Here is a 21,925-nt window from a genome sequence, read left to right on the forward strand (position 1 = left end):
AGATTAAGGCAATAATGTCCCCCCTTGCCTTGCACACGTCTTGAGCAACCCTGATGTCTCAAGTGAAACACTAGAACGTTCAACTTAACTCTTGAACTTTAAGTCTTATCGCCTAGTTTCGATTCAATTAGCTTAATACTTAATCTTTAAGCAATGAGAAAATAAGCAATAATAGATATTAGTAACAAAACTTCTTATATAACTTAACAAAATGCGTTCCAAATACACATGTTATATATTTTTCTTAAATACATAGACTTACAAGTAAAACTTAGTTCGCCTTGCTCAGCTTCCACGCATAGCAACTCGTTATCCTTATAAAATAATTTAGCCTTAACTCCTAAAACCTGAGGGAGGAAAACTTAAAGCATAAGTCGAATACTTAATGAGTAATGATTTTTTAAAACATTTTTTAGGCATACAATACGTAAAATCATTTTCATAAAACATGCTTCAAAACGCCTTCTTCCAATAAAGCATAAAACATGCATTAACTTTTCATATTCCTTTCGCTAAGAACATGAACCATTCTCACAAATAGATTATTGTGTTGGCTTTTTCACCAACATCCCTTGGAGAATTTTCAAGTTTATTTCTCGTTGCTTAGGCTGCTAAGCTCAATATGATCATTTTACGCATTGGCCAACTTCACTCCACCATGCATCCCTTTTCTACATGGTTGTCTTTACTCCTTATGTGCACACAATATTAACTCATGATAGGAATAAGACTAATGGTTTATTCACAACATAACATACATTCAACACACATAAAACTTTACTTTAAACAAAACACGGAAACTTTCTTTAGAAATCATTTCTTTCATAAACAATATCATAAGAAATAATATTATAATCAGAAGTAAGTTTTTAAAATCTTTAAAAAACATTTAAAAATCACTCACGTCTACTTGTTTTCTTTAGAACGTCTGGCCCTTCTCGCCTGATAGCTTCTTAAAAGCATACACTTAGCTTTTCTTAACAAAACTCAGAATAACACTTCTTTCCTTCTATCCTTATCCTATATTTATACTAATCCTAATTTGGATTAGTCATCCTTAAGCTTCCATAAGCTTGCTAGCTCCTACTTAAGTGTTATACGTGTAAGCTTAATATTCTTCATAATTATGCTTAACCTTAATGATGTAATTCACAGTTGGATATATTTTCCAAAATGAAATATTTGCCTTCAAAGGCTAAGAGATGATATATTTAATAATGCTTTGTAAGTTTGTTACAAAGTAGTTTACAAGAAAACTGTTTATGAAACAGTTAAGTATCTAATTGTTCTAACTAACTATAGATGTTTCCTTTCTCCAACTAACTATAGCTTTCTCTACCTTTATTCTTATTACATCATTCCACCCCCTTAAAAGATGGACTCGTCCCAAAGTATATCAATTAGCAAGCGGGAAATTGTCTGGTGCATGATATGGCTTCAAATCAGCAACATTGAAAACTGGATATATATGAATGTGCGATGGCAAGTCGAATTTAAAGGCATTATCTCCATACTTCTCTATTATAGGAAATTGACTGATTTGTCTATCTTTTAGTTTGTTATAGGTGCTGGTAGGAAATCTGTTCTTCTTTATGTGTACCATCACCAAGTCTCCTTTAGAAAAATCAGATTGTCTTATCTTTTTATCTGCTAATTTTTTGTAGGAGTCCGTAGTTTGCACAAGGTGATCATAAACTTCCTTATGCAATTTTTCAATGTTTTCTATCATGCTCTATGCTTCTTTATTAAGGTCTATGGTTGTAGGAAGGGAAGTAAGGTCAAAAGTTAACCATGGTAGCTTAGTGTATACTACTTCAAAGCGACATTTTTCTGTTGAACGATTCTTTGTATTGTTGAAAGCAAACTCAGCTTGAGAAACTACTAGATCCCATTGCTTAGGTTTTATCCCACTCATACAATGTAATAAATTGTCTATGGTTCTGTTGGTTAGTTTAGTTTGTCCATCTGTCTATGGATGAGCTGTAGTGTTAAACTTCAATGTTGTGTCAAAATTATTCCATAGGGTTTGCCAGAAATGGCTTAGAAACTTAACATCTTTGTCGGACACAATAGTTTTAGGTACCCCATGCAGTCGTACCACCTCTCTAAAGAAAAGGTTGGCTATATAGATTGCATCATTTGTCTTCTTGCAAGCTACAAAGTGGGTCATCTTGCTGAATCTGTCTACTACCACCATAACTGACTCAAACTGTCTTTGGGTTTTAGGTAATCCAACCACAAAGTCAATTGATAAATCTTCCCAAATGGAGGTTGGAATAAATAGTGGGGAATATAATCCTACATTTGTACTTGAGTCTTTAGTTCTTCGAAAAATGGGATACCTCTTCACGAAATTATTTGAATCTCTCCTTAGTTGAGGCCAATAGTATATTTTAGAAATAATTTCAAATGTCTTATTCTGCCCAAAGTGTCCAGCTAAACCTTCGGAGTGTGCTTCTTTCAACAAAGATTCTCGTAGTGTGGTATGAGGAATGCACATTTGTTCACCCTTAAATGGGAAACCTTTAACAATATGGTAGTCATCAACACCTCTAATTGGAGCATTTGCACCAAATATTCTCAAAATCAACATCTTCTTCATATAGGTCGGGTAAGTGTTTAAAGGCTACAATTTCAGAAGAGAGGAGTGTAAGCAAAGAGCTTTTTCTACTTAGAGCATCAGCTACCTTGTTCTCTTTACTCGACTGATGTTTGATTACGAAATCAAATCTTTGAAGGAAGAAAATCCAGCGTGCGTGCATTCTGCTGATATTTTTTTTAGATGGGAGGTACTTTAGGGAAAAGTGATCAGTTAGAAGTATAAACTCTTTAGAGAGTAGGTAGTGTTCCTACTGCTATAGGGCTCGAACGAGGGCATACAACTCCTGTCCATAAGTGCTCTAGGACAGTCTTGAGGAGCTTAGTTTTTCATTGAAGTATTCAATTGGGTGTTCTTGCTGAGATAGGACAACCCCAATTCCAATGCCATAGGCATCAATTGCCACTTCGAAGGGTGAAGAGAAGTCTGGTAGTTGAAGAATAGGGTTGGAGGTCAACTTCATTTTGATGTCATCAAAGCTCTCTTGTTGTATTAGGGTCCACTTAAAGTTTTTCCTCTTTAGAGAGTTAGTGAGAGGTGCTGCCAAGGAGCTGAAGTTCTTACTAAACTTTCTGTAGAAGGAAACCAAGCTAAGGAAAGCTTGTATTTCTTTAATAGAGGTTGCTATAGGCCAATTATGGATGGCTTCTATTTTCTTTGGTTTCATACTTATGCTTCCATGTTTAATTATAAAGCTAAGAAAGGAAATCTTCCTCCTTAAAAACATACACTTCTTAGGGTTGATGTATAATTTTATCTCTGTTAAGACTTGGAACAACTTTCTTAGGTGTAGTATTTGCTCATCACAATTGGTGCTATATACAAGTATGTCATCAAAATAGACAACTATAAATCTGTTAAGGAAGGGGTGAAGTTCCTGATTCATCACTCTCATGAAGGTACTAGGAGCATTAGATAACCCAAAGGGCATGACCATCCATTCAAATAAGCCTTCTTTGGTCTTAAAGGTTGTCTTCCATTCATCTCCAGGCCTAATACGTATTTGGTGGTAACCACTCTTTAAATCTATCTTTGAAAAAATGACGGCTTTGCCAAGTTGGTCTAAGAGGTTACCAATACGTGGGATGGGAAAACGATACTTCATCGTGATTCTATTTATTGCTTTGCTGTCTGCACACATCCTCCAGCCACCATCTTTCTTTGGAGTAAGTAGAGTCGGTACGAAACAAGGACTAAAACTCGGTTTGATGTGTCCCTTTCTAAGTAGTTCTTCAATATGATCACAGAGGATTTGGTACTCTTAGGGACTCAATCTATAGTGAACTAGGTTTGACAATAATGCTCCTGGAGCAAGATCTATGTGATTTGGAAATTCATAGAGCATTATTCTAATAACATTTATATTTGGAAAACGATCGTTTAAATTTGGTAACCCCAATCTAAATGATTTTTTTAAAGATTCTTTCTACACGATCGTTTAGATTTGGCTATCCAATATGCCAACGATTTGTTTCACGATCTTTTAAATTTGAAACAATCAAATATCAGTTTTTTTTAAAAAAAATAAATAATAGATCTTTTATATTTGATACACGATAGTAAACCAATTTGAAAATAAAATAAAAGAAAAATGGTAGAAGAAGAAGAAGAGAGAAAGACGATGGAAAGAAAAAAAATTGCAAAAAGGGAAGAGAAAGAGAAAAAGAAAAGAAACCATGAAAATGAATGACAAATATGTAATATTTTAAAAAATGACACACAGGCCGTAAATATTTTGCATGTTTGTTATATTTATGAAAATTAATCTTAATTTAATTAAAATAGACAATATATATATTGGAATAATAATAATGAACAAGTGTGGAGTAGGAGTGTTCAAAAAACCCGATAACCTGACAAACTCAGACCATCCAACCCAAACCGTAAGGGTTGGGTTGGGTTAAATTATGTTTATGATTGGGCTGGATTGGGTTAAATAATTGAAAAAGATAAAAATGGACCGGGTTGGGAGATTAAGGGTCGGGTTGACCCAACCCAACTCGGTTTAGATATATATTTATATTTTTATATATATATAAATCCTAGATAACATCTTAATTTTCCTTCCCCACCTCACGCTTCATACTCAACCCCTTCTCTTTCAGACCTCACGACTAATGGCGACTCACGTTTCAAATCCGCCCCACCTAACACAATACTCACTTTTCCCTTCTTCTTCCCACTTTTCCAATCATCTATCTCACAAACCCCATTTTCCTCTTTCTTTCTTCCTTCTTCGTTGCTTTGCATTCTTCACGTTAGTCCATCTCTTTCTCTCCTTTCACTTTTTCATGCTTTTTATCCATCAATTTTGCATCTGGTATCTCTTTTTTCCTTGAAACCACATTTCTAGCTACTAATTTTGTTGGGTTTGTTTCTTTTTTGGCAATGTGTGAGGTGAATCTTTTGTTCCATGTGTTTTTTTCTTTTGTTTTATTGCCTACTGCCTTTTTCTTCTTCTTTCAATTTTTTTTGGTTTGATACCCTAAAGCTAATTGTTTTGGTTTCCATCTACCTAAACCCTAATCAACTATGGAGAGATGAAAAATAATAATACCAACCCAACCTAGTGCAACCCGAAATTTTTGGATTGTGTTGGGTTGATCCTTACATATTGAAACGATGTGGTTCATCTTTTGGCAACCCAGATAACTTGGGAACGTCCATATTTTACCTCCAACCCAGCCTAATCTGGGAGTAAAAGAGAAGAGAGGTGGGAAATGGTGTGGGGAACGGAGGATGATGGACGCAAGGAAAACAGCCCTTAGCAAAACTTGACTCCCAAGAAAGAAATAAAAAAAAGAGCCGTTGGTAGTCACGTGGATTTTTCCATCCTGTCTGAAATTCCACCAACTATCTCAAATTCATCAATTCCATTCCACACTCTTAGTCTTACCTTCATCATCTATCATCATGTCTCCCTCTACTTCTTCCTTTCAATGTTCTCTTTCCGCCTCCCCAAACACCCTTCAATTCCTCATTGTTCGATTTCGGTATTCCAGCCGTCTCATCACTTTAGATCAAATACTTCAACAGACTCCCTCAACCCTCATGGGAACACTCTGATTCTTTTTTCTAATCTCCTCCACCCTCGACAACAACAATCAATTCACTTTTTGGTTAATCAGTTTCTGTGTTTCTTCAACCTCCATTCCTCTGTTTTCCAAATCATTTGTTATAAGATTCTCTCCTTTGCTCTACAGTTTTGTGCCATTCCTCCGAGCTTCAAAATTGAAGCCAACATCGCTAATATGGATGACTTGATTATCGGAGAGCAAGGATTTCAAGAAACTCCTCCACCCCCAAGGACAACAGGGGTGCCGGAGTTTGCAATTGAGAGACTAATGACGCAGAAATTTGATGGGTTCAATAAAGAAGAAAGAAGAAGAAATTGGAGATTGCAGTGTTTGTTATGAAGAGCTACAAGGAAAGGGGAAGGAAGTGAGTAGGATTCCATGTGGTGTCACGTGTATCACAAATCATGCATCCTTACATGGCTTCAAATCAACAACTCTTGCCCATTGTGCAGAGCTCCATTACAATCATGAACACTCTTCTTAATTTTGCTTATGAGAATTATCTTAATTCTCTCTTCTTCTTTTTTGAGAATTATGTTAATGTAATTTTGAATAATCGGTGAAAATGCAATCATCAGGGAAACATATATATATATACACACTTAGCAAGGGAAACGTATGAAACTTGTTTAATTTCAAATATAAAGCTTCAAAGGTGTGGATTTCCATGGAAACTGTTGTTTAAAAAAAAAAAAAAACTTTTAGATTCTATTTTCATAAATTTGCTCAAAGGGGACATTTATGCATTCGAAAGAAATATAACAAGATTGACTTGACTTCTCCCACTCTCATTTTTTACTGCAAAAGCAAAAGAAAAATAACAAGATTGGTCTTCAAATTAAGCCAAACTGGGCGAATTTAATCTGAAAGTAGTACATTAAAATGGCTTAGAAAAATAAAAGGGAGAGAATGCAAGTCAGGACTTGCACATTGATGCAGAGTTTGAGAAAGAGTTGCATTACATTCACAAAAGAAACAAAAAGAAAGTCTTCGTCTACTATATTGTTACTTGGCCTTAATAGAATTGTTTTCCTTGATCCTTGCTCGAGTATCCAATTTAATAAAGCGTTTGAGATCTGCGTAGGGAAGACTTTCAGCATTCTTTCTTCGTAATTCACTCAGAGGTGGATGCTTATTAAGCAAATTCCACAGCCAAGCAGGATACTCCGAGTCTGCCATAATTTTTGGATCTGCACCTTCCTTCAGAATATTGGCACCAACTACAGTCGTAGATTTCACCTCTTTACTTAGAATTGATGCTTTAGGAGCATCGGCAGCTGCACCCCCTTTAGATCCCTTCTTTGATTTGCCTCCGGCAGCAAATGTTCGTACCGATGTCAGTTGTATTAGATTTTTGCTACTAACAATAATGTTCCTTCTAAACAATCTAATTTGGCTCATATTTTTCTTTTTCTGCAAAACAGAAACAAACATTTAGAGTTATTAAATTCTGTTGAAATAATTCACTGGCCAACGTGGTATGCGTTGAAGTTCCTACTTTCACAGATGAAACTAGGATCAAATGATGATTAAACAATATGAGATTAAAACAAACAGCAAACAAAATTATACAACAAGGAAAAATCCGTCATTAGAAACATAAAATGGTAGGTATGTTTCAATCAGATGGTTGAACGAGCATCGCTTACTGCTTAGACATCCAATCCCTCTAATGTACACCTAGTTTGATTTTGGAGAATCTCCCTCATCGACAAATTCCTAACCACAGAAGTGAGATAAATGTATTGGTGTAGTGGTAGAAGCGGCAAATTCAAACTTACCCCACAGGGCATTTGAACAAGCACCACTGGAGTTGTAACCAATAATATATTACAGTTGGACAATATCCGATGATAATCAAATCCAAGGAAACTGCAAACATGTAGGAGTTGGGCCCGGAGAATGTGTAGCCTTCAGACATCCTCAATTCCAAACGATGAGATCAAAAGCTTAATTCGTGAAATGTTAATTAACTAGTACAATCCAGCCAAGTAAGGATTTTAACCAAGCCAATATGAGGTCAAAATTTTCATTCGTGAAAGAAGGATGAAGCTGGTGTTGAGATTATGGGGTTTTAAACAAGCCCATTATTCGTAACAAGTACCCAATTCCACTTGTGAATAAATTACTGGACGAACTATTTGGTGCCAAAGTGTTTTCCAAACTGCAAGGCAACGGCCAACACAACTAATAAAAGAACACAAATGAACAGAACAGGGGAATGTTTTCTTATTGAAAATAACTAACAAAGGAGCACGGTAAACTCAGCCAAATAAGAGGACTGCTCTCTCCTCCCAAGAACTACAGTTCTATCACAAAATTCAAGACAACTAATTCTAACACAAAAGATCCTTGAATACTACCCAGCCATTCCCATTTGCCCCAACACCCGTACAAAAGCAGGACCCACAGCCAGCGACCCCAACCAATAGGGGTGGACACAGTTTCCCATACTGAGCCGAAAACTTTTTTAAAAAATTGTATACAAAACCGAACCGCACCATTATGCGGCTCGAAAGTCGGTTTTTGTTTTGTTTTCCCCTTAATTTTGGTATTTGATCGAAGCTTTTGTTTTTTTTTTCCTAAACATTGAGAATGTAAGAATTTTGGTATTTGATCGAAGCTTTTGTTTTTTTTTCCTAAACATTGAGAATGTAAGAATTTTGGTATTACAAATTGGGTCACCCTTAATCCAGTTCTAAAAAACTTTCAATATTCAACTCAAATTATATCATTTTTTTCCCGCAAAGCCCTAAATTCATGGTTTGAGCCTAAGAAAAGAAAATTCATGCTATACAAAAAATTGGCACAAATGAAACCCCAACGTATTCCGATTCATCATAATTTCCTTAATAAGACCATACCCAGCCCTAATTTCAGTAAATGTTTCAAACTACCAGCATCCTGCGTCGGTACTAACCTCTCGCTTGCCTCCGTAGTCAGCTCTCGTACGCCTGCTGATGTTTTTCCCCTCTCCTCTTAAAATTCGTAAGATTGAAATTTTATTATCTTTCAATTTTTCATTTCTTCAAGTTCATGGCTTGTGCCAGTTTGATTTTGGATTGATGTTGGGAAGTGTGTTAAGAGATGGAAGAAGAGGAGACGATTGATATTGGCCGCGTGGCGTTGGAGATCAAAGAGATGGAAGAAGAGGGGACGAAAGAGGAGATGCGAGATGAGTAAGATGGAGATGGCTGCTACTGATGGTGGGTTTAAAGAAACAAAGGTAATAAACCCTAAAGGCCTAAACTAAACTTATATACTTTTAATAAATAAAATTACATATATATTTTATTATCTTTCATAAATTTCATATTTTCCTTTCAATAGTGTGGGATGATTATTCGTTTTCTTTTCTTATTTCTTTCCCATTTATTCAATTTTTTTTGTCATTTCTTTTATCCTTCATTTATATTACTATTTTTCCTTCTTCACACTCATATTTCTTTCTTCTTCCTCGTTTCTTCATATTCTCTTTCAAAATTTATTCTTTCTTCCTCATTTCTCATCTTCTTATTTTCTTCTCGGTACAAGATCTAAACTACATTAGTACAAGATCTAAATAATTGTGTATCAATATCTAAATGATATTGGTACAAAATTGTTTACCAAGCCCTAAACTAATGTATACTAATACCTAAACGATCTTGAATCTTGATAGAAGATCGTTTAGGGTTTAGGATACAAGATCGTGTACCAAAATTGTTTAGATTGAGTACAAGATCGTTTAGATTTTTATACAAGATCATTTTAATTTGATATATGATCGTGTACCATAACATTGTTTTACCGATATCTAAACGATCGTGTACCAATATTTTAATGATCATGTACCAAGCATTTCTCACTTGTGTATGGTCGATTAATCACGGGATATTTTTGTTATTTCACATTGTGTACATTGTGTGCTTGTAAGCTTTCTTCTATATAATGTAAATATTTTTGCATTTTGTTCTATTTTTTTAAAAAGACTCTTTTAATAAATAAAATTATGGAAATTTTTTTAAAATATAACACATTGGCAAAATATTTACATACAACAATTTCGAAAATGAACAAAGCTCATAGGCCCGCAATGAAAAATACCAAAAATGTCTCCATCAACATGTGATTAATTGACCACCCATGCACATAATATATTTGGTACACTATCTTGTACCAAAATCTTTAGGTTTGGCTACCCAAATTAGCAAAATCTAAATCTAAATGATTTTTTTTAAATTCTTCGGTACAACATCTTTAATGATTTTTTTAAAGATTGTTTGGTACATGATCGTTTAGATTTGGCTAGACGATCATATAGATTTAGATTTGTCTACCCAAATCTAAAGACAAATGGTAACATTTTAAAATGGGAAACAAAACCCAAAAAAATTATTATCCCCTAACATTCTTCTTTCGAGTTTTAACAAATTGATGTGCAGGAATATTGACTAAGCTATAGGAATGAGATAACTATAAATCCACCAAAGGAAACAAACATATACCTTTTGTGAAGGAGTAATAAAAGTGAAGTACATTATGATACCTTACAAACTAAGACCAAAGAGAAAAGGAAGATGTGTTCAAAAGTTGTGCTGTATTAAGTAATTGCACAACCACATTTGTTCAAAAGCTGTGCTGTCTGTCCTAGGCTTTAGCATCTATTGACATTGTTGAAAACCCTTGATTTTGTATCAACTTCTCTATAATCTTCTTCAGTGCTGAGGCACTTACCCCACATTTTTGGTCACCAAAACAGGACCTTCCTTCTTCAGCTGCCTTGCAAAGCTGTGGATCCAATGGTACCTTCCCTAGGAATGGCACATCCATCTCCCTACACATTTTTGCAGCACCACCTCCACTACTATCGAACACTTCACTATAAGTAATCAAGTTTAGAAGCTCCGGCGCTTTTTCTCGAATGTACTCTCCCACCCATTCTGTCACATCTGTCTGCTCTCCGGCCTCTGTTGTCTTCAAAAACTTCATATCTAATAGTGGTTGGCACAAGCTGCTCATGTTCTCTACAACTCCAAGAACTTTTACTCCTACCGTTTTGCAGAAACTCACTTCTTTCCGCACATCGATGAGAGATACTTGTTGTGGAGTTGTGACAATGATTGCACCGTCAATTCCAGTAGCCTTAAGGCATTGTACAATTGATATGTGCTCATCTGAAGTCCCTGGTGGAGCATCAACAACCAGAAAATCGAGCTCTCCCCAATACACATCCTTTAGAAACTGCTTAATAAGCCCATTTTTTCGAGGGCCTCTCCAAATGACCGCTTCGTCAGGGTTAGGGAGCATGAAACCAATCGACATAACTCCAAGGTTGGACTCTATGTAAACAGGGGACCATCCAAGGTTACTCTGATGCACATCTTGACCTTCTAGACCAAGCATCTTCGGGATACTCGGGCCACAAATATCAATATCAAGGAGACCCACCTGGAAGTCCATGGCAGCTAGGGCAAATGCGAGCTGAGCAGAGAATGTGCTCTTTCCGACCCCACCCTTACCTGATAGAACAAGAATCTTGTGCTTAACCGTTGCCATTCGTTCCGCTATTGAAATCAGGTCTGGAAAAAAGTGAGGAAAGAATGGTAAATAGAGCATAAACACATGAACAGTTAATATATTCGACTAGTGTATTCATAAATAGGATTCAAAAAGCCAAACATTCAAAATATTAATGCCTTCTAGGCAAAGAATCAATTCCCCAAAATGTAGAGTAACCCCTACACTAAATAAAAGAAAGAAAGAAAACTAAGGTGTATTCAAAACAAGGCAACATCAGAAAGTACTTCAGCCCTTCACATCACAATTTCACCTACTGGTACTACAGTAAACTGATGGAAACCAGGAACTTTAGTGAATAGTAAGTATTATTGATATTAGATTCAATGATGAATCTAGGTTATAATCTCTAATCCGATCTCAAAGATGTAAGAACTCACTTCTGCTAACCTATCTCTCAAGGTAGAACAGAAACTCTTCTCTCACCAAAAGCTGAACTAACTTTCCCACCCTCTCCTTTCCACTATTAATACTTCGTAACTACTTTCCACTATTAATACTTCGTAACTACTTTCCACTATTAATACTTCGTAACTACTTTACTCTCACGTACACCCTCTCCCTCATTCGCACGTGTCAATTCTTTTTCCTTCTACTATATTGGTGTATGATAGGGAGTCTCATTACACTCCTCCAAATTCACCTTGTCCTCAAGGTGAAATTCTGGAAAACGTTGCTGCAAATCTTCACAAGTCTCCCAGGTTGCTTCATGTCGAGGAAGCCCCTACCAGCTCACCAGATCATTCCAACTTCCTGTTTTATTCTTCAAATAGCCATATATCTCTTCAGGGACTGCTCTCCATTCATGATTCTCTGTTACATAAGGAATATCCTAACGAATTTCATCATGTTGTCCCAGCAGTTGCTTCAGTTGTGAAACGTGAAACACTGGATGTATAGCTGCATCACCAGGCAAATCAAGCTTATACGCCACCGGCCCAATCCTTTCCACAATTTTATAAGGACCAAAGAACTTCGGTGAAAGTTTTTGGTTCCTTTTCTTCTGCAAGGTTTCCTGTCAATAAGGCCTCAATTTCAACAGGACTAAATCTCCCACTTGATAATTCACCTCTTCTCTTCAAATCAGCATATTTCTTCATTTTATCTTGTGCTACCCTTAAACATTCTTTAAGAGCTCCCAACACAACGTCTCTTTCCTTCAGCTGGTCATCCAATGTGGAATTCGAAGTATCACGATCTCCATAGTATATCAAGGGAGGGGGCAGTCGCCATATACCGCCTGAAAAGGAGTGAGTGACTCCAAGCGACCTTTGATACGTGGTATTATACGAATACTCGGCCCAATGTAACCACTTAACCCACTCCTTCAGTTTTTCTCCACAAAAACAAGTCAAGTAACTTTCTACGCTTCGATTAACAACCTCCGTCTGCCCATGATTGAGGATGATATGTCGTACTCCGATTTAACCTTGTTTCGGCTAATCTGAAGAGTTCTCTCCAAAAGTGACTTAGAAAGACTTTGTCCCTATCCGACACCATTGACTTCGGCAACCCGTGTAGTTGTACAACCTCCTTTACAAACAGTTCAGCTACACTCTTTGCTGCATATGGGTGCTTTAATGACAGAAAATGCCCATACTTACTAAATCGATCAACCACAACTAAGACCACATCAAACCCTGCTGCCTTAGGTAAACCATCAATAAAGACCATAGAGATGTCATCCCACACTCTGTTAGGAATTTCCAATGGTGTTAACAAACCAGCAGGAGATGCCAAGGTTTTATTCCTTTGATAGACAATGCACTCTTCACAATACTTCTTCACGTCGGTTTTCATGCCCTCCCAAAAGAGCTCTCCAGTCAATCTCTTATATGTTCGTAAGAAACCTGAATAGCCCCCAAATACTGAGTTGTGGTAAATATGCAAGATCAGTGGAATCAATTTGGATGTACCGATCTTTATACTTCAACATCCCTTGTTGCATTGAATACTTAATGTTCTGACCACCTTTTTTATTTAACTCTGCTATGATTTGCTGCAAACGCTTATCCTTATCCACCTCTTCCTTTATCACTGCTAAGTCAATCATAGTTGGTCCTGTCAAGTTGTTCAAATGAACAGTTGGAGGCATTCTCAACAAAGCATCAGCAGCTTTGTTCTCAAGACCCGGCTTGTACAGAACCTCAAACGAAAAGCCAAGAAGCTTAGATATCCACTTCTGATATTGAATTGTATCACCCTTTGGTCCAACAAAAACTTCAAGGATCGTTGATCTGTTTTCACAATGAACTTTCGCCCGAGTAAATAGGGTCTCCATCTTTGTACCGCCATCACCACTGCCATCAGCTCTCTTTCATAAACCGGTTTTGCCCTGTCTCTTACTGCCAATGTATGGTTGTAATAGGCAATTGGTCCTTTAGTCCATATCCGGATGCATCGGTCTCTATTTCAAATGGCAAACTAAAATCGAGTAATGCTAAGTCTGGAAGAGTTATCATGGCATGTTGCAATTTGACAAAAGCTTCTTGAGCCTCCATATTCCACTTGAATCTTCCTAATTTCAATAGTTGTGTTAATGGGGCTGCAATCGAACCATAGTGCTGCACAATTTTTCTGTAATAACCAGTCAAGCCTAGAAAACACCTGACTTCTCGCACATTAGTAGGCATAGGCCACTCCTTAATAGCTCAATTTTTTTCCAGATCAACTTCTATTCCTTGCCTGAAAATGATATGCCCCAAGTGATGAACTCTTGGTTGAGCAAAAGTACACTTTTTCTTGTTTGTATATAATTCGTTCTTCCTCAGCACCTCTAATACCAGCTTCAAATGATTCATATGAGCCTTTAAGTCAGCACTGTAGATCAAAATGTCATCAAAAAATACCAAAACAAATTTTCTGAGGTATGGACGGAACACAGTATTCATAAGAGACTGAAAAGTGGATGGTGCATTTGTTAACCCGAATGGCATCACCATAAACTCATAGTGACCTTCATGAGTTCTAAATGCAGTCTTTTCCACATCCTCCGGACACATCCTGATCTGATGATATCCCGCCTTCAAATTGATCTTCGAAAACAAGGTAGCCCCATTCAATTCATCGAATAACTCTTCTATTATTGGTATAGGAAATCTGTCTGGAATCGTTACATTATTGAGTGTTCGGTAATCGACACAAAACCGCCAACTCCCTTTTTTTTTTAACTAATAATACCGGGCTGGAATATGGGCTTGTGCTGGGATGTATTATTCCTGAAGTCAGCATCTCTTCTACCAGTTTTTCCATTTCTTCTTTCTATTGATAAGCATATCGGTAAGGTCTCACACTCACCGGATCCACTCCCTTCTTCAAATGAATATGATGCTCAATATGTCTTCGAGGAGGTAACGTTTCAGGCCACTCCAACACATCTTCAAAGCTCTTCAACACTACTGTTACTAATTCTTCCATAGTTAACTCCTCCTCTTCAGATGACCACTCACTCCTCTCCAATGCTCTACATTCTACCAAGAAACCTTGGTCATTCTCTCTCCATGTCTTCATCATATTTTTTAAACTCACTCTGACCTTAGTCAAGCTTGAATCCCCTTGAATTAAATCTTCTTTCCTTGGTGCAAAAAAGTCAGAATCAGATTCTTCCAATCTACCTCGGTGGTGCCTAAGAAATACAGCCATTGCATCCCTAAAATAGCATCCACTCCACCCAACTCCAACGGTAGAAAATCATCAACTACCTTCCGTTCACAAAGTATCAGCTCTACTGCTTCACAAATACCCTTTCCCTTAATTGATGTTCCTGAACCAAGAATGACTCCATAATTGGACGTCTCCTTTGTGTTCAATTGCATATCCTTCACCAGTTTTTCAGAAATGAAGTCGTGTGGGTTGCACCACAATCTATTAAAACAATTACTTCCTTCCCTTGAATTTTTCCTTTCACCTTCATCGTGCTTGGATTCGATAATCCCACCACGGAGTTAATAGACAACTCCACAATGGTCTGATTCTCCTCTGTCACTTCAATGGTATTCAACTCTTTTCTTTCGTTCCCTTCTTCTAAAATTTTGAACTCTTCATCTGCCCTTCGTACTACAAACATCTGCAGCTCCCTCTGCTCCTTTATTTCACATTTATGATCGTGGGAATATTTTTCATTACATCGAAAACAAATTCTCCTCTTTTCTTGCCTGAAATTCAGCGTCGGATAACCTCCTCGACGGACCTTCCTTCCCAACTTCCCCTGTCGACGTCCCTTGCAACATTATGATTCTCATCGGCCAACTCGAGTATCCTTTATTATCTCCGGCATTAGCACTATTATTCATTTTGTTCGTATTCGGCGGTATTTTTTGTTGCCTTCCCTTGGAATATCCGGGAAGATTTGCTTCCCTTCTAACGTCTTCTCTATTTTCCACCTTCTGCGCTATCTGCATCATTTGTGCGAGGCCTTTGGGCTCACAGAAATCAACCTCGGTTTTGATCCACGACAATAATCCCGTCACAAATGTTTCTTCCACCACCTTCTCCGATAAATCAGTCAACGACGCTATCCATTTATCAAATAAATTTTGACATCCTCTGATCATCGTCTCTTGCGTAATTCGTAAAAATCTTCCATATAAGGAACCTTCTCGGATTGATCAAAATCGAATCAATAGTCTCTCCTTCATATTCACCCATCCCGTAAATTTCTCCCGTTCCTCTTGGGAACGATACCAATTCAGAGCAAGTCCTTCGAAACTAATCATGGCAACCATCATTTTTTCAGATTTAGAAAGTTTGTGGATTTGGAAGTACCTGTCAGCGCATAATAGCCATGAATCGGGATTCTCTCCAATGAATATCTGCATCTCCACTTTCTTGAATTTAATTCACTCATTATTTCCATCTTCATTTGTTTTCTTCTCCTCCTTCGTCGCGTCAATTTCACGACTGGAAGATCCTTCGTCCTCCTTGATATTTTTCGTCGAAAAATCGCGCATCGTTAACTCCGATATCTTTTCGCTCATCGCTGATATGTCCTATGTGGCCGATTCCATAAAACGCAAAGTACCAAGACAGAAGGCAATTGGCCTTACTGCCCCTATGCGCCTACGCCAGCTCTTGATCTCGCGCCTCTCCGAGAGGATTCCGCCTCTGATCCTCGAGCCTGTACAATACGACTGATATCGGAAGAGTAGACTGAATGCTTTCCCGCTGTGGGCTTTTCTTTCTACCTTGAAAATGATTGATTTGACCTCGCATATTGAATTGCGCCTTACAATATCCCTGTCTTATGGATCGTCTTGACCCAACCGTAGGCTTCCGGTATCTAATGTTTCAGTCTTGCACTCATTCAATATTCTTTTCACCTTCTTTCGCCTTAACAAGCCCTTAAAGCGTGCGAGCGCCTAGCTACTTGCAAGATTGAAAGGTCGACTAACATCATTTGATGTTGTATCTCCATGTTCTTCGTTAACTCGTTCAAAGTCTTTTCAATCGTCGGCAACTTCCTGATTTCTTTCTTAATTCCGAGCATTTCTTGATCAAAACTTTCTAACTTCTCTTCAATTCGTGTTTGCACCATTTTCTTTTTTTCCTTTCCTAAAATCACCCGCTCTGCTACCAATTTGATGGAAACCAAGAACTTTATTGAATAGTAAGTATTATTGATATTAGATTCAATGATGAATCTAGGTTACAATCTCTAATCCATCTCAAAGATGTAAGAACTCCCTTCTGCTAACCTATCTCTCAAGGTAGAACAAAAACTCTTCTCTCACAAAAAGCTTAACTAACTTTCCTACCGTCTCCTTTCCACTATTAATACTTCCTAACTACTTTACTCTCACATACACCCTCTCCCTCATTCGCACGTGTCAATTCTTTTTCCTTCTCCTACTATATTGGTGTATGACAGAGGGTCTATCACAAACTCACAAAAAATAAGAGATGTCTTCTAAAGCTTGTAAAATTTAATTCACATATTTTGATTGGTTTGAGAGAATAAAAAATACAAACAGGAGATGTCCTATGCAACCCTTCAATGTTTTAGGAAAACTTAATAACTTCATTTTTTCGTCCTACTTACCTATCTTTCTCTATAATACGTTCAAAACATCCACTCTTGGTTCCTATACTTTTAGAAAGTAACTGTTTATAAAATCTCGACACAAATTCAATAATAGGTGAGAACCTTCCACGTAAACATTATGGCAATATTTTTACAAAATTAATACCGCTTTGTCATACAGAAACGAACTTGATAACTACGTATTTTGGAAAGGCGAGCTCACAAAATAAAGCACACGTCTTTGTGAAGCCCCAAGGCTCAAAGCCTTTGGGGCTTTTTCATTTTTTTAAAAGAAATAGTAATAATTAAGGATTTTCCTTAATTATTAACTAGAAGAGTCAAGTTTACTAAGTCTAAATGCAAAAATTCTTATGTTTGAGGTCTTTTTTTTTTCCATATTTCCACATCAACTATGCTTCCTCTTTTTAATGTAATATTTTTATATGTAGTGCGTCTCACAAAAAAAAAAACCCACACCTTTTTGTGAGCCTTGCACCTAGGCTCTAGAGGGCGCATGGCCATTGTGCCTAAGTGCACCTTGGGCATTTAAAAACACAGTGGGTAAGCCATGAAGAAGCAAAACCCAGATTATCAAGAAAAAAAATGAAATAATGGCATGTATATCTCATCCATTGACATTACTGTTAGTTTAAGAAACTATCTAAACAGAATAAACCAATCAGCCGGAAAAGCACATGAACTGTAACAACAAAGCAATCTCTCTAATCTAAGCCAAATTTCTGCTACAAGAAACAAAAAGCAAATAGATTTACAAGACAAAGAGAACCTGGGTCAGGGCCTTTAGGTGCAGTAGCACAAATGGATTGGTTGGGACATCCTTGACAGGCATCTGATTTCCCTGCTGACTCCGACTCAGGACCCGGGCAATCTGAAACCCAAAAACCCACAAAGAGAACATCAATGAAAATGAAATACAGAAAACAAAAAGGGGCTAATAAGTTGCACAATCTACAAATGAAAAATACAATGAATAGGAAGGAAATCCATTACTTTCATTGGCGTTTTCAGGGATTTCGCTATTCTCCATTAGCTGTGTCTTCTTCTTCAATGCCGATGAGCTTTTTGTGAATTTGATGTCTTTCCTTGCAGGAAAAATCATTCACCTATTAGCTTTATTATATGAATGGGTCTGTGCTTAAAGAAGTAAAATTCCTACTGCAGATCAAGCACGATGGATTTTCTTTTACACTGATGTGGTTTTATCAAGCATTTCCAAGCTTCTTCTAAAGAATCAAATTTGGTTGAAAGCCTCTGTCTCTTGCAACACGTATACAATATACCATTATCATGAAACAGACACATTTATTAATTCAAAACGAACTTGTAACAAATAATTCATAATTTCTGTAAGCTAATTTATAGGGGAATGGGAATGATGTTAAGATGCATTCTGTACTTAAACCGTTTAACCTAGTATATAAAAAATGATCGAGTATAAGTGATGTAAACAAACAATGGGAAGATTGTTATCCTATCAATTGGCACATTTTGCAAAAGAAATCATATAACTGTCGGTGAAAATCAAATGAGTACTTTTAGTTTATGGGATCTTATTAACCTCCACTCCTCTTTTGAGGTAAACTAGTGTTTTAAAAAGCTCTCCCATGCATATGCAGTTATGCACTAGGCACACAAAATAATCATTACTATGATTTTTCTTTCTGTATTAATTTATAAAATAATATTTAATCTCTCTCTGAAAAAATTCAGGTACAAGCAGTTATGAATGTCATATTATGCTGCCATCTAATCACAAACTAATCAAACACGTCATTTCCAGGGAGAAGAAATTAGAAACATCAAAGTCCAACTACTGATTTACTTATTTTCAGTATAGCCTGGAAACAAATATTGACTTCACATCAATAAAGTATCCAAATTTACTTCCTCCCACCCTTAATTACGATTCAGCGGGTGGTTGCTACCAAATGGAGGAACACCATTACAGAGAGTTTATCAAGAACAGGGGTTAGCTTGCTTAGCGACATGGAGCACTTCTTGACTTTGAGCTACAGTTGTTGAAAAGGTGGAAAAAAGGTGTATGTTCTCGGGAAACTCTTATATTTCTAAAGCTAGCCGCCATACCCTCATACAAGCTTCATTTTTTAACCTTCCCATTCATTACCTATCCTCTTTCACTCTACTGGTCAAAGCATCAAATATGATTGAAAAATTGTTTCACAATTTCCTTCAAACAGGCAGTAAGGATATTTCTGGTTCTCAAACTATTAAATGGTACAAAGTAACTCTTCTTATTGATGAGAGGGTCTTGGCATTATTGGCATTCAACAGAAGAATAAATACCTTTTGGCAAAAGGGATCAGGAGATTCCATGAGAAATCTCATTTCATCTACAAAGCTAGAAACACACAGGTAGAGTTAAGGGCAATATCTATAAGAATATTGCTTACAAAATTGAGAAAGGAATTAACACCAGCTTCTAGTCCAATCGTCCCTTGAAAGTTGATTTCCCACATTTATTTGCTATCTAGCTCAAAAAGGTGGCCATCATTGCTGATCGGCAATATTCTGAATCTGCATCTTGGAAACCTAAGGCTCAAAAGGAACCCTACAGAGGCAGACATATGAATGGGCTAGATTATCCAAAACTCTTTCATTTGTTGAACTCAAAGATAGGAAGGACTTTTTGTTTGGAAGATTCACAAAATAGGTTTCTCTGTTAAATCTATTTCTATATTTTTGTCATACTCAGTTCTCATACTAGGGTAGACTTATACAGCATGATGTGCATAGGTCAATATTCCAAAAAAGCAGATCTTTTATGGAAACTCATTCAATCTTGCTTGAACACTCGTGATAAGTTCCAAAGGAAATCTATGATTTCTTTTATCACCTTGCCATTGTATTATGCGCAAGAATGGCCCAGAAACTCAAAGCCACCTTCTTATATCTTGTTCTTTTGCTAGATTATTTAGGTTCTTCATTCTACAGGGTGTTGAGTGGTCAATTGCTTTGCCTACCGACATTTGGTCAACCAAAATAACCCTGTTGCATTCAACATCCAAGGTTACAATTTCATTTCACCAAAACAAAATGTTCTTGTTTGCCATATTTATACTTCAACAGTTCTTTAATAGATAAATAAAACCATAGATGCAAGAAAATTGATGGTTCCACAAATGAAACAGTTTTTAGCAGAGACTAGAGAGATGCAGATTATGAAAGGCTCAATTGATAAACATATGCAACAAATCAAACAGCAGTTCAAAAGGCAAGCCTCTTTTTTTTTTTTTTTTGGCCTGTTGTCATTGGGAAACAAAATCAACACAACTACTCTATTCTTTCATTAGACAAGTCCTTACAAAAAGAAACACATCGATGAAGATAGGGAGAATACCGTAAGAAGAAGAGGAAAAAGAGAGTAGAAAATCAGTGCAAAATTGGCAAATCAAATTCCAAACTTTAGGACCTAATTCTAAAACACAAGTCAACTTAAACTCAAACAACATACCAAATTGTGATTTAATCTAACAATCACCTCGACGATCCAAACGAGGTCAAAATCAATGCAAATTTAATAGTACCCCAATATTGCCAAAAACCAACCTTTACTTCCCTGGACAGGGCGTAAAAACTTTCAACCTAGATCAATAATGACATTAAAAATTAGGATTACAATTCCAGCCATCACCAAGTCATTAAAAGTGTTTTGGACAACCGATTAATATAAAAAAAGTGGTCGTAACCGCTTCAAACCTGATGACTGCGACTCTTAACACCTGAAAACTTCGATATAAAAGCCCAAGTGTAATGGGTATCGACCAATTGAAGCCAAAAGCTAATGGGCATTCAAGATACTTCCTAAAAACTCTAAGAACTCAAGGAAACTCACCCAAAAACTAGAAATTCCGATGACTTGCAGCGACTTCCGGCGTCAATAGAGGGGTGGACGGTGACGGGTGAGGGCGGCGCTCGGCTGCTGGCGGTGCGGTGAGAGTCTTCGCAAGGCACTCTGCCGGATCGGCGCGAAGGAGAGAGATAAAGAGATAGAGAGAGACTAGGCTTACTGGCTGTGGCGAGCGACGAGTGTGGAAGGCGAACGGACGACAAGCTTTGAGCAGCTGCGTTGCTCTCACTTGCGCTATGCGAAGAAGAGAGGGGAAGGTTAGGGGCTTAGCGTGCGTGTTGAAGAAGAAGGTTGGCCGTATTGATTCTCATTTTCTTTTTCTTTTTCCTTGGGAATTGTCAAAAGAAATGACAAAATTGAAGAAAATTATTCAACTTTATACGTTCTTTGATGGGGTCTTTCTTTTAAGTAGGAGTTAAAGTTTCAACAGATTAAAGTTTTATTATCTATCAGAATTAGCGTAACCTCATTAATTTAAGCTTAGTTTACATAAATATAACCAAACTAACAAATAGTTGTGAATGAAGCCGTTAAAATATTTTCTTAATTTCTAGATTTGTTTTCTAATATTGTCGACCATTCGTCGCTCTTTTTCTTCTTCTTCATTCCTTATGATTTCTTCTCTTCCAAGTTTATTCATTTCTTTTTTAGATTTTTTTTTCTTGTATTTTAAAATGATTTATTATTTTGTTTAAATTTTTTTATTTTATCATTCGTCATTTTCGACAAGATTCTTTTAAGTTATTTCACGATTGTTTCAATATTCTTCTTCATTATCACGT

General features: G+C 36.8%; 2 protein-coding genes and 2 long non-coding RNA genes across 8 annotated transcripts; 2 read left to right on the top strand and 2 right to left on the bottom strand.

Annotated features, from left to right (window-relative positions):
• Window positions 1-4,666: 4,666 nt before the first annotated feature.
• On the top strand, window positions 4,667-6,316 carry LOC116403165. Its single transcript, XR_004215768.1, has 2 exons — window positions 4,667-4,856; window positions 5,803-6,316. It is a non-coding gene; the product is annotated as an uncharacterized LOC116403165 (long non-coding RNA).
• A 172-nt stretch (window positions 6,317-6,488) lies between these two features.
• On the bottom strand, window positions 6,489-8,926 carry LOC101205207 (39S ribosomal protein L54, mitochondrial). The gene is made up of 2 exons (XM_004144626.3): window positions 8,597-8,926; window positions 6,489-7,089 (listed from the first exon to the last, which is right to left on the bottom strand). Exon 2 carries the CDS (start codon window positions 7,075-7,077, stop codon window positions 6,682-6,684), a length of 396 nt encoding a protein of 131 aa, XP_004144674.3. The 5' UTR covers window positions 7,078-7,089; window positions 8,597-8,926; the 3' UTR covers window positions 6,489-6,681.
• On the top strand, window positions 8,784-18,796 carry LOC116403166. Its single transcript, XR_004215769.1, has 2 exons — window positions 8,784-8,902; window positions 18,365-18,796. It is a non-coding gene; the product is annotated as an uncharacterized LOC116403166 (long non-coding RNA).
• Window positions 10,038-21,486, bottom strand: LOC101204965 (cytosolic Fe-S cluster assembly factor NBP35). 5 transcript variants are annotated; one of them, XM_031883652.1, is made up of 5 exons: window positions 21,129-21,486; window positions 20,130-20,281; window positions 18,266-18,352; window positions 18,042-18,143; window positions 10,038-11,237 (listed from the first exon to the last, which is right to left on the bottom strand). In XM_031883652.1, the coding sequence occupies exons 3-5, from the start codon at window positions 18,300-18,302 to the stop codon at window positions 10,306-10,308; spliced, it is 1,071 nt and encodes a 356-aa protein (XP_031739512.1). In that variant the 5' UTR covers window positions 18,303-18,352; window positions 20,130-20,281; window positions 21,129-21,486; the 3' UTR covers window positions 10,038-10,305. The 5 variants fall into 5 exon arrangements, with proteins under 5 accessions (XP_031739512.1, XP_004144673.1, XP_011653919.1 ...); XM_004144625.3 differs by lacking the exon at window positions 20,130-20,281; XM_011655617.2 differs by lacking the exon at window positions 20,130-20,281 and having other exon boundaries at window positions 18,266-18,357.
• Between the last annotated feature and the right edge of the window lie 439 nt (window positions 21,487-21,925).

The sequence above is a fragment of the Cucumis sativus genome, chromosome 4 (genome assembly GCF_000004075.3).
Source record: "Cucumis sativus cultivar 9930 chromosome 4, Cucumber_9930_V3, whole genome shotgun sequence".
Taxonomy (NCBI): Eukaryota; Viridiplantae; Streptophyta; class Magnoliopsida; order Cucurbitales; family Cucurbitaceae; genus Cucumis; species Cucumis sativus.